This window comes from Rana temporaria, chromosome 1, assembly GCF_905171775.1.
Source record: "Rana temporaria chromosome 1, aRanTem1.1, whole genome shotgun sequence".
Taxonomy (NCBI): Eukaryota; Metazoa; Chordata; class Amphibia; order Anura; family Ranidae; genus Rana; species Rana temporaria.
Genome location: NC_053489.1, coordinates 365,784,359 through 365,797,141, shown reverse-complemented (window position 1 = coordinate 365,797,141; position 12,783 = coordinate 365,784,359). Strand labels below are relative to the sequence as shown.

At 43.7% G+C, this 12,783-nt stretch overlaps 1 protein-coding gene across 1 annotated transcript in view; it reads right to left on the bottom strand.

The window, feature by feature from the left end:
* Positions 1–9,580, bottom strand: part of GRIN3B (glutamate ionotropic receptor NMDA type subunit 3B) — a 220,965-nt gene extending 211,385 nt beyond the window's left edge. The window contains exon 1 of the mRNA XM_040322193.1: positions 8,788–9,580. Within this exon, the coding sequence (XP_040178127.1) occupies positions 8,788–9,213 (426 nt within the window). The 5' untranslated portion in view covers positions 9,214–9,580. The remainder of the gene's footprint in view (positions 1–8,787) is intronic.
* Between the last annotated feature and the right edge of the window lie 3,203 nt (positions 9,581–12,783).

Here is a 12,783-nt window from a genome sequence, read left to right as displayed (position 1 = left end):
CACACTGGCAGTGTTTACCAATTTGCTTACCCACTCCCACACTGGCGCCACTCTCTCTCCCTGAATGAATGATATCAGACATGCAGGCTGGGGTTATACTCAACCTGATGGTAATGTGGGTTCCTCCTAGTGCCAGGTGTGGAGTGTCCCCCATCACCCACTGTCTGGCTGCAACTACGCACGTTTGGCCCCATGTGCAGTGCATGCACTGCACACACTATGGATAAGCCACTGGTAGATGAAATCGGACACAATGTTCATTTTTTCGTGTATGCAACATAAATTGGGCTTTATACAGAGTTTTTACCAGCCTAAACACCTGTAAAAAATGTCAAGCTTTTAAAGTATTGACTCTTTTTATTTAACATACTGTACATCACATGACTCTAACTGCAAAAGTGAAATCCCGAAGATAGTGAACATAACCAGTACAACAAGCTCCAAAGTGTCTCTGGAATAAATGATTAATGTGACCCAGTAGATGAGCAGCTGTCTTGGTAATATGTGGGTAGCTGGGTCACCTGTGTAGAAAATCGAAGCTTTTATGTTTTATGATTGAATAAATATTGCAGCAGTCAAAATCAACACTTGAGCCATCTGTTTATATGTAATCCAGCTGCATTACATGGCTCACCAGTCAGGAACTTGGAGAGGACCGTCTATTCATAGCCTGATATTTCCAGGTGATACAATCTGTGCATTACTTGCAATAATTAGCTGGTATAGGGAGTATCATCCCGATTAATAAATGGTATGGGTGAGTGTCAGAAGTATCAAGTTTAATATCTGTGCAATTGCTTCAGGTGTGAGACCTTTTCTGTTAAGGGAATGATCCATTGCAAAGTCATAAATATTGCAGCTTAGTTTTCTTTTTTAAGATTTTTTTTTTTACTTTATGCACCCAGTGACCCTGCCAGTAACATCTGCTACTCCTGTTCTAGGGTAACAAGTAGGGTTGTCCCGATACCGATACTAGTATCGGTATCGGGACCGATTCCGAGTTTTTTCGGCGGTACTCAGACACCGATACCCCGCCCCGATACACAAATAGAATACTTGCCACCCCCGTCGCCTCCCGCCGCCGCCGCCGCTGACCGCCGCCGACCGCCGCCACCGAAGCCGCAATCCGCCGAGATCCGCCGCCATCCCCGCTGCCGCCGACTGTGTAATACGCGCGGGAACATTACAGCTTTGAATAGCTGTAATGATTCGCATCGCGCATAGACACTCCCCCTTGCTCGGGTGAACTGTCCAATCCCGAGCAAGGGGGAGTGTCTATACATAGCGCGAATCATTACAGCTTTAGCTGTTATGTTCCCGCGCGTATTACCAGTCGGCGCTCGGCGGCAGCGAGACACAGGTAAGGGGGACATCGCTGGATATGGGGGAGACGATGGCTGGATATGGGGGACGATGGCTGCATATGGGGGACGATGTCTGCATATGGGAGACGATGGCTGCATATGGGAGACAATGGCTGTATATGGGGGGGACACTGTCTGCATATGGGGGACAATGGCTGTATATGGGGGACAATGTCTGCATATGGGGGACAATGGCTGTATATGGGGGAGACGATGGCTGCATATGGGAGACAATGGCTGTATATGGGGGGGACACTGTCTGCATATGGGGGACAATGGCTGTATATGGGGGACAATGTCTGCATATGGGGGACAATGGCTGTATATGGGAGACAATGGCTGTATATGGGGGACAATGGCTGTATATGGGGGAGACGGTGGCTGCATATGGGAGACAATGGCTGTATATGGGGGGGACACTGTCTGCATATGGGGGACAATGGCTGTATATGGGGGACAATGTCTGCATATGGGGGACAATGGCTGTATATGGGAGACAATGGCTGTATATGGGGGACAATGGCTGTATATGGGAGACAATGGCTGTATATGGGGGACAATGGCTGTATATGGGGGAGACGGTGGCTGCATATGGGAGACAATGGCTGTATATGGGGGGACACTGTCTGCATATGGGGGACAATGGCTGTATATGGGGGAGACGGTGGCTGCATATGGGAGACAATGGCTGTATATGGGGGGGACAATGGCTGCATATGGGGGACAATGTCTGCATATGGGGGACAATGTCTGCATATGGGGGAGACGATGGCTGTATATGGGGGACAATGTCTGCATATGGGAGACAATGGCTGTATATGGGAGACAATGGCTGGATATGGGGGAGACAATGGCTGCATATGGGAGACAATGGCTGTATATGGGGGAGACGATGGCTGCATATGGGGGACAATGGCTGTATATGGGGGGGACAATGGCTGTATATGGGGGGGACAATGGCTGTATATGGGAGACAATGGCTGGATATGGGGGAGACAATGGCTGCATATATGTGGGGGGACAATGGCTGGATATGGGGGAGACAATGGCTGCATATATGTGGGGGGACAATGGCTGTATATGGGGGGGACAATGGCTGCATTTGGGGACACATTTAAAAAAAAGTATCGGTATTCGGTATCGGCGACTACTTGAAAAAAAGTATCGGTACTTGTACTCAGTCCTAAAAAAGTGGTATCGGGACAACCCTAGTAACAAGGCTCATCTCCTGTATTGTGTTTATGGGGGAGCAGGGCCATCTTTAACGTGAGGCAAAAGGGGCGGCTGCCCTGGGCCCAGTCATTGTTGTGGGGCCCACAACAGCTGCCCCTTGAGCCCACACTGGCCGCAAATATTTTTACAGGTGTAGATTGTGCAGCCGATGCCCCACTTGCTCTCCCGACTGTTGGTAATTCAAGCAGCCACACTGTGACAGGGGAGAGGCACGGCCGTGGGCTGTATGTATTAGAGCCCACAAGTCGCCCACCCTCTGTCAGGACTGGATTGTCTTGTGACAGGGAGTGGGGCAAACCTTCTCCAGTCAAGCAGCGTGGAGTTCAAACACACAGAATGGGCTGTGTAGGCATTCTTCTCCCTAATGCGCACATATTAACTCATGTGCAATGTGAATCGTACATATACAATCAAGCAAAAAAACCTGGTGAAGAAACTCTTAATATATATGTGAGTAGATCATGAAAAAGTCCTGATGATTGAATCAGTCAGTCTGCAGCAGGGCCGCTGATAGGGCAGTACAGCCAGCCCTGATGTACCGGGCCCGGCTCAGCTAGGGGGCCCGGGAAGCTTTATAGTTAAATTCTGACAGAATATATTTAAATGTTTTTCTAAACCACCCATGTTCCTGCTTGCTTTTTAGGGTGTACTTACATAATCCTGGGCCCCATTAGGGCAATAGAGGGGCCCAGGAAGTGAAATAACTGAAGGGACTTTATTTCCATTTTCGGGGGGCGCAGGTAGATAAAGCCTGCCGCATAATGCGCTGCACATGTTCTAGTTCCGGCTGCCCTCTGCTTGTACCATCCCTGGCGGAGTGATTTATGTGTACAGGGCTCCCTCAGTAAGTGCTGTCTGTGGGTGGGAGTTAGAGAGGCATGTGACTGTCTGGCTGAGAGGATGCAGGAAACTTAATCGAGCAGCGGTGCACAGCTACAGGCAAGGAAGGGCACACAGTCACACCAGCTACCATGGAAAGAAGGTACAGCCCCCTGACTCCCCACTGTGTTCATGATTATCGTCATTAGGATGATCACAGCACTTTAGATCCTCTATTGCTCTTCCACAGTGTCACATGGCTATTGGGTCTCTGTGTGTACAGACTGTCACACAATAGAGCCATAACAAAGTCAGCACTCAATAGCCATGTGGCACTGTGGCAGAGCAATAGAGGATCTAAAGTTCTGTGATCATCATAATGATGATAATCATAAGCATGAGATGCTACTTTACACTTGCTACATGTTTGGATGGAAGGGGGGGGGGGGGAGTAAAAACATGTAGCTGAGCTGCATTTTTTTAACCACCCACCAAACACCCCTCCTTAAAGAAGCTTTCACCCAAACCTTGCAATTAGGTCTGCCTGCCATTTTTTCATGTGGATCTGTATGATCTGTATGAAAGCTCTATATAGGATGGAATCCAGATGTACATAGATTTTAAAAAAAAATGCTGCTATCTCTCTGTATTGTGGGTTTGTGATGCTTTTCTATGTGGATATAAAAGCAATTTTTTTTTCTGATGCTGGGAGTGTGGTCAATCTTCCTTCCACATTGCCTGTTGTGAGTGGACACAAGTCCAAATTTCCATTTGGCCACCCATAGAGACATCACAAGTCCTCCCCTGTGGGCTGTGCATTGTGTGCAGATGCAAACTGAACAGACCTGGAAATCAGAACACATCTGTCCCATTTAGCTCCAATTCTGCAGAGAATCCACTCACTGCTGAGTGGAGCAGCACTGTGTGAAAGGGCCCTCATGCTGGAAAGGTAGTGGTTGGCAAAGTACATATGCTGAATCCGCAAAGCAACTACTGTAACCACCCACCATGTTTCCTGCTGAGGAGGTGATACAGTGCCTGTTCACCACCAGCCAAATTCTGTCAGAAGAGCAATCCGCATGCAGATCACTCTTCAGAGAGCAATGCTAGTGTGAATTGGGTCATACAGATTTAAATAATTTTTTGGAGTGCATGCCTCAGCTGATTTAAAGGCATAATAGATGTGCTGGCTTAAGGAAAATTGAATCCTTAAAGTCAGCTGCAGCACTCTCATTTGTTAGAAGGAATGTGATTAGCCTGGACAAAGATAAATATCACTTAAAATATCACTTTTTTGAGGCGGGGTTGGGGGGGGCCCCATCAGGTAGGCTGTACGGGGCCCCATGATTTCTAACAGCGGCCCTGGTCTGCAGTGATCCTTCCCTAATTGCCAAGCTCTCACTTCAATGTGATCAGGTTACAACAACCTCCAGCAGCGATCAGATGTTTCCAGTTTCATTCAGTCACATGCAAAAGAGGAGGAAAGGAAACATAGCGCAATATTGTACCATATAGATGTGGATAAAGGTTGCACTTAGTGCACTCACGTAACCTCGCTTATGTTATAGACAAGGGGCCAGATTCAGATACCTGAGCGTATCTGTCCGGCGTTACGCCGCTGTAACTTTGGGCGCAAGTTCCGTATTCAGAAAGAACTTGCGCCCTAAGTTATGGCGGCGTAACGTATGTGGGCCTCCGCAGCTTTGTGGGGCCCTAAGCGGCTTGCATAGTGAGCCTATAGGGCGGATCGGCCCTGCCTACATCTGTCAGCAGAAGGGGAAAATTAATAAAGCAGTGACAGGACCGGAGCAGCTTGCATAGGAGGACACTTTGAGTTACAGGCAATCAATGCGCAGTATTAATGTGCATTAAACTCTAGCAACTAATGGATGAGTGTTAATGATGTGTAGTAACCTCTACCAACCAATCAGCGAGCAGTAATGATGTGCAATAACCTCAAGCAACCAATGGGTGAGTGTTAATGATGTGCAGTAACCTCTACCAACTAATGGGTAAGCGTAATGATGTGCAGTAACCTCTAGCAATCAATCGGTGAGCTGTAATGATGTGCAGTAATCTCTAGCAACCAATTAATGAGCGGTAATGATCTGCAGTAACCTCTAGCAACCAGTGAGTGTGGACCAGCTCTTTACATTTACATAAGTAAAGTTTCTGGAGATAAAGGGCCATACACATGGGCGAATATTGGCGGCGCGTGTGTACAGCAGCTGATCCGACAGAAGCTGGCCTCTGTTATAGCCACTAGCAATAATCCACAATGTCACTGTGAACACAATGGCTCAGCGGGTGGGAATCCCCTATTAGCACTGTCTGTGTTCATTGTTAGGGTTTATATAAACTTTAAAGAGAAGCTCCAGCCTCCACAAAACTATTAAGTCAGCAGCTACAAATACTGTAGCTGCAGACTTTTAATATAAGGACACTTATCTACCCCTGGATCCAGCGATGTCCTCACCCGACCCAATGCTTCAATCAGCTTTGGGTCCAGGCGCTGGGATCTTGACTAAGGAAAACCAGAAGTGAAGCCTTGCGGCTTCACAGCCGGCTTCCAACTATGCATGTGCAAGTCGTGCTGAGCTTTGTGAATGGTCCCGCGGTCTTTTGGGACATGTTATTTGTTCCAGAAAGCTGCTGGGGAAGGTGGGGGGAAAACTTCCACTCAGATTGCTGCAGTCATACGACTTGAAGTGTGGGAGTGAGTATCTGTCAAAATCAGGTACCCGCTCTTCCCCTCAAAAAAAGGCCAAATATAAATGAGGAGGGGGAGGAGGAAGAGAGGAACCTCCCTTTTTTTAATGAAGTTTTTCTTTAAGCAAAATCCAATACTCAGCTGCAGTTCTAACAAGGACCGGGTAAATTATGTCACAACATAGTCTAGGGCAGCCAAGGAACCCTCTACACTAGGGTCAGTGGAAGTGTCTTTTTGCATTGGTGGTCAGTGTAGGTGGGAGATCAATTCTCCATCACTCACTACTCAAGCAACCCTCTTGCTAAGATTACTAAGGATTCCTTGAGCAGTAATAGAGAATTGATCTTCTACCTACACTGACCACCAATGCAAGGAGGCAATTTACCACAAACTACAATATAAGGACTAATGCCACGTACACACGATCATTTTTCGGCATGAAAAAAAACAATGTTTTTCAGCATGTAGAAAAAACAAAGTTTTTCCAACTTCATCATTAAAACGACGTTGCCCACATACCATAATTTTTAAAAAATGCTCTAGCAAAGCGCGGTGACATACAACACGTACGACGGCACTATAAAGGGGAAGTTCCATGCGGATGATGCCACCCTTGGGGCTGCTTTAGCTGATTCTGTGTTAGTAAAAGATGATTCACGTTTTTCTGTCTGTTACAGCGTGATGAATGTGCTTACTCCATTACGAATAGTAGTTTTACCAGAACGAGCGCTCCCGTCTCATAACTTGCTCCTGAGCATGCACAGGTTTTTAACGTCGTTTTAGCCCACACACGATCATTTTTTACAACCTGAAAAACAACATTGTTTAAAACGTCGTTAAAAAATGCAGCATGTTCGATTTTTTTTCTTGTCGTTTTTCAGAAGCCGAAAAATGATGTGAAGCCCACACACCATCATTTTAAATTACATTTTTTTAAAACAACGTTTTTTAATGCCGAAAAATGATCGTGTGTATGCGGCATAACATCTAACATATACACTGGCCACTAATTTTAGGGAACATCATAATTTTCTAAATTTTTGTATTATCATTAAATTACTGAAAATTATTTTGCATAGACAGTAGGTGAGTATCGAAACAAGATTTGGTGTCAAATATGTTAGGTGTTATTTATAATTTTATTAAAAATGTTGTGCAATTTACTGATCGTGCTTATGTACCATGAGCGGAAGGTGAAAATATTTTTATCAGGGGTTCCCTGAGACCTTAAAATTAGGGTTGAGAAATGCTGGTCTAGAGGGTTTGAGTGATTTGAGTTTTTTTGATTGATCTGCTTGCTTTCTGCCTAGAGATCGGCACGTCATGCATTTGTTAAATAAGCCTGAAATACATTTTTGTTCTAGGGATTAGATGTACTTTTTAAAAGCAATAAAACAGAAGAAAACATTTTGTTTTACTTTAGTAAAACCTAACTTTTATTTCTGATTTATTTCTTTTTTTTTTTCTCCTTTTTTTTTTTAAGTAGCATCGAAAACAATAAGTGGATACCACACAAGTCTTGACAATCTTTTCTGCAGTGTATTATTTCCCTAATAATGTGTTGCTGTGTGTATTCTCATGATCTCACATGTGACCAGGCAAGTTTATATGATGAGTGTGTATTGTGGACCACTAATGCTTTATGGTTAATATAGCTAATCTTAAAGTAAAAAGTGTAAAAAAAAAAAAAAGAAAGCCCATATATGGGTACAAAATGCTGAAGTTTATTTTGAGACGCTTAAAGATGGATACCTTTATGTTTGTCATTTTGTCAATATTTTAAATGATAAGTGATGGCGCTCTAATGATTAGGATGCCTCAGGACTGTGAGGAAACATTTACGCTAATTAGCTATGTGTTCCTTCTTAACGCTCAGTCCTCATTTTTCTTACAAGCAAACCCAAATATCATTTTAACTAATTAGACAGCAGTCCAGTAGGCTTTCCTGATTAGCATTTGCTTGCCCCTCCCAAATACACACAACTGATAGATCAAGATTGGTTGGACCAAGACGTGTTTTGTATAATATACATAGTAACAAACACAGTATACAGAGCTGTTGTGTGTGTGTATATATATATATATATATATATATATATATATATATATATATATATATAATTTTAAGATTTAAACATTTGCTATTTCCATCTTGCAACAATGATAATGATAGGAATCAGATGTTCATTGGCTTTTAACAAATATGGACCAAAAAATATCTGCCGGATTGACCTTTACCTGATTATTTCAAGGAAACTATGGCAGTCATTATTGTCCATGATTGGCTGGAGGATGGTAAACTGACTGCCCAATAAACATCAGAAAAAATAGACAGTAGACCGAAGATAAATGACATTGGAGAAGGAGTTTGAGATCTGAGCTGATAAACAGAGGGTTAAGCAAATGTGAGTAATAAGTGCAGGCAAATTAGTACATGGAATACTTAATGCTATGGTGATGCTGGTCTACAGTTAAGTTGTAAAGTGACAGTCACATTTTATAAGGATATAGTGAAATGTACAACAAGTTTCAGAGAAATGATGAATGGACTGAGATTTTGTTACATTTTCATGTATTTTATGAGGTAATTTATTTAGAAGAGGTTATGTCCTTTTCAGGCTTTTCCTAATACTTTGAAACTAATTGGTTTTGATGAATTACCTTAGTGGTTAGTGGAACAATTTGCTCCTGCTCCAGAATACTGAGAAATGGGATCTCCAAAAAACTGGACAAGAATTCCAATTGTAGTAGCTCCTCTTGTGACTGAGGGAATGCCAGCACTGCAGCCACCCCTTGTGCCACCAATACTTGGCACAACCATCTTGCCAATGAAGCAGGGTCTCTTTCCTTGGGGGCTCCGGAAACCACCTCCAGACTCAGGTTGTAGGGAAGCAAACTGCTGCGGCTAATCCGGGAAAGAACGTTCTGGATTCTTGTTTGAGAGTGTCCAGCCAGGGGTAAGAGGGCACCGAGACGAACTGTGTGCCCAATACGGGCAAGAATACGACATGGCTGTGGGTGGCCATAACAAGGTACCAAGCTGCAGAAAACACCAAGGTACAAACAAAACCAGTGTAGAATATCCATTAGGTAAAGCCAAAGAGGGAGGGGGGGTTGACACAAGGTAGTGAAGCGTGTTACAGTGGAAGAATAGTGGAAGATAAGTAAGACGGGACAGTGGAAGGGAGGACAGAAAATGAAAGAAGCAGATGGCAAAGAGAGGAAGGGTAAAGTGCATGAGAGGGGGGTCAATGGAGATGAATAAGAAAATAGCAGATAGCCACGTCAATAGGTAAGACGATGAAATGTGTGAAGAACAAAGCAGTGCAGGGTTTCTAAATCAAGAGATGGAAAATAAATACAGGAATAGAGGGAAAGCAGTGTCTCCAGGAGGATCCAGACTGGATGCTGAGTTGAGATCTGCTCTGCCACTGTTTGCTGGAGTCTGGTAATACTGACAGAACAGAGCGAGAGAGGGGAGGGAGAGAGACCAGGAGGGAGAGAGGGACCAGAGGAGAGGTCAAAAATATTGATGAACAGGAGAAGGAAAGCAGGCAGAAGACAGCAAGATAAGAAATGCTAAGAGGGTGACTGTAAATCAGAAAGGAATACAAGAAACACAAAGAATAAACATCAGTCATGGCAAGTCAGTGAAATTCAAGCGACAAGAGCAAGGCAAATAAAGGAATGTCAAACAATACGCTGAATGAAGATGGGAGGTTAACAAAAAAGCATTAAGTGCACGGTGAGGTGGGTAAAGTTATGACCTAATTAATACCATTTCTGATGATAGTCTGGGTCAGTGAACAGAAATATGGCCCCCTTGGCTCTGTCAGCTATCACAGACTGTCTGGGACAGTGAGCACAAGGCAAGGACATAGAGAAAAATGGGACTAATAAGCGTTATTAGCGTGACCATTAGTTGGGCACTTATGATATTTCATTTAGCTTTACTGAAACCACGGCTTTTGTATTAGACATCTTAAACAGCAAGAAAATATAATAGACAATAGGGCAAAAATTAGAAAAAAAAATCAGAGAAGGCAAACCAGCACAAAATAATTCAACAAAATTAACAAAGTGGTATGAATGCAAGGCTTTGAGGATATAGAGTAATTTCTTGGGTCACTAATGTCCTGTGTGATACTGATTGTTGCAATTTTTTAGTAACACTTTAAATCAAATCAGGTTCCTCATTTCACTTGTGTGGCTTCAGGAGTTACAAAGCACCCTGGTGTAACATAAGGGCTATTTGGGGTCATCGAATGTTTGTCTGTTGCTCTGTGCTGGACTGTATCTGGGCTGAATCCAGATAAAAGCAGTAGTACAGAAGGAATGCTGCCAATATGTGATGGAAGAGATGATGCTGTGCCAAAGGGAAAGAGGGGATAAAGAGAGAGACTCTTTGGCTAGAAAGGTAAAATTATAGTGCTGAAGGGGAAGTCATATATTAGAAAAAGCAAGTCATTGAAATGAAATGAGCAATGAAGATTGATGAAAATGAGAGAAAGACTCAGACTGCATACAGGAGAATGTGAGCAACAGGAGGGTGATGGCAACTCTGCGCTCGAGATAAATGTTACAGCTTAGTGCAGCAGTGACCAAGCTGTATATAGCAGGCACGTTTCTGGTCATTTTGCAGGCTGATTGTGGCTGGGGCTATTTAAAAGGCAGTGCAACTGTAATGTGTTTGTGACCGGAATACGTAAAATCTTTTCCCAAAAAGGTGTTTTTAATATTTTTTCTATATTTACAGAAAATAACTGACCTGCAGCCATTTTAGGAGATCCAATAATGTAAATACAAATCTGAATTTTGACATCCCCACTTTGTAATTTAGATTAGATTCAGGAACAAAGCTGATTGGGAACTAACACATTTATCGTCAGTCAGCGAGGAAGACATGGTAAATATGTACAAAGCAGGACTTGCATTTGTCTTACAAAGTGGCAGAATGCTACTTACTGACTAATAAGAAACCAGTGCTAGGGCATTTGTATACAGGGAGGGAGTCATTCTACTGCTCGTGTAGATGTCACAGACTGAGGAAGCCCCTTTGCTGCGTATGTGACCAACACCCTAATGAAACCTTTTTTGTTTATTTGTGTCATTTTGAGTGAAGTATTTTCACTTTGGGATTTCAGAACAAGCAGGCTATAGACATATATTGTGGATGTGCCAGTGATCATTGATAACACAGCAGATTTATTAAAGCGCAACATATAACTATAACTCACGGATCTTACGACTCAGCTTGAAAAACCAATTTACATACAAATATAAATACAATGATAAAATCAGATTGGTTTGCTTGGGAATAAAAATTGCTTTGACAACATCTAGATTATGTCTAGTGAATAATTTACAGAAAGTTAAAAAATAATGTGTTAGCATTTGGTCAATTAAGGAAAAGTGCATTTCGCATGTGTAAAAATATGTGGTTAAGACATAACTCTTTGCAAAGAGTTGGGAATTTGGGCACCAATAGTATAAGTTTGCAACAATCAATTTGGGAGTGCTATTTGCCCCAGAGGTGTCGGCTCTGCACCTACAAGTCATTGGGGTAGATTCAAAAAGCAATTGCGTCTGCGTAACCATAGTTACGCAGCGCAATTGCTTACTTGTGCCGGCGTATCGAATGCTCCTGATTCAGGAACCTCGATACACCGACTGCAGGCTAAGATATGACTGGCATAAGGCTCCTTATGCCGTCATATCTTAGGCTGCATTCTTACTCAGGCCGCTAGGTGGCGTTCCCGTTGTGGTCAGCGTAGAGTATGCAAATTGCATACTAACGCCGATTCACAACCGTACGCGCGCCCTGCGTACGCAGTTTACGTCGTTTGCGTACGTCGGGTTTTGCGTAAGGCTGCCCCTGCTATTAGCAGGCGCAGCCAATGCTAAGTATACCCGTCGTTCCCGCGTCGCAAAATTTGAAAATTACGTTGTTTGCGTAAGTGAATCGTGAATGGCGCTGGACGCCATTCACGTTCACTTTGAAGCAAATGACGTCCTTGCAACGTCATTTACCGCAATGCACGTCGGGAAAATTTCCCGACGGAGCATGCGCACTACGCTCGGCGCGGGAACGCGCCTAATTTAAATGATCCACGCCCCCTACGGGATCATTTAAATTACGCACGATTACGCCGGGCATTTTTCAGGAGCGCCCACGCAATTTACGGAGCTACTGCTCCATGAATCGAGCGTAGCGCAGGTAATTTACGGAAGCGCAGCGGCAAAACGGTGCGCTGCGCCTCCGTAAAAAATGCGCAAATGTACCTGAATCTACCCCAGTGTTTAAAGCGGAACTTCAGCCATTTTATCACCTTTCCATCTATTAAATCTTCTGCCCTGGTTGTTTTAACTTTGGATAGTAAAAACATTCCTTATACAGCCAACTTCCTGTTTCTTGTCTGGTAAAAAGCCTAGGCTTATGACATCATGCACAGCTCTCGCTCTTAAAATGGTTGCAGCCAGACTCAGTGTAGAGGACTTGTGCAGCATATTTGGCAAGTACAGAATCACAGAATATATAAAATAATATGCAAAGTGGTTGGAGGGAAGATTGGCAAACAGGCATGTACTGGCCATTGGGACTACAGGGAGTTTCCCCGATGTGCCATGTGCCCTGATGTGCCTCGTGACCTGATGTGC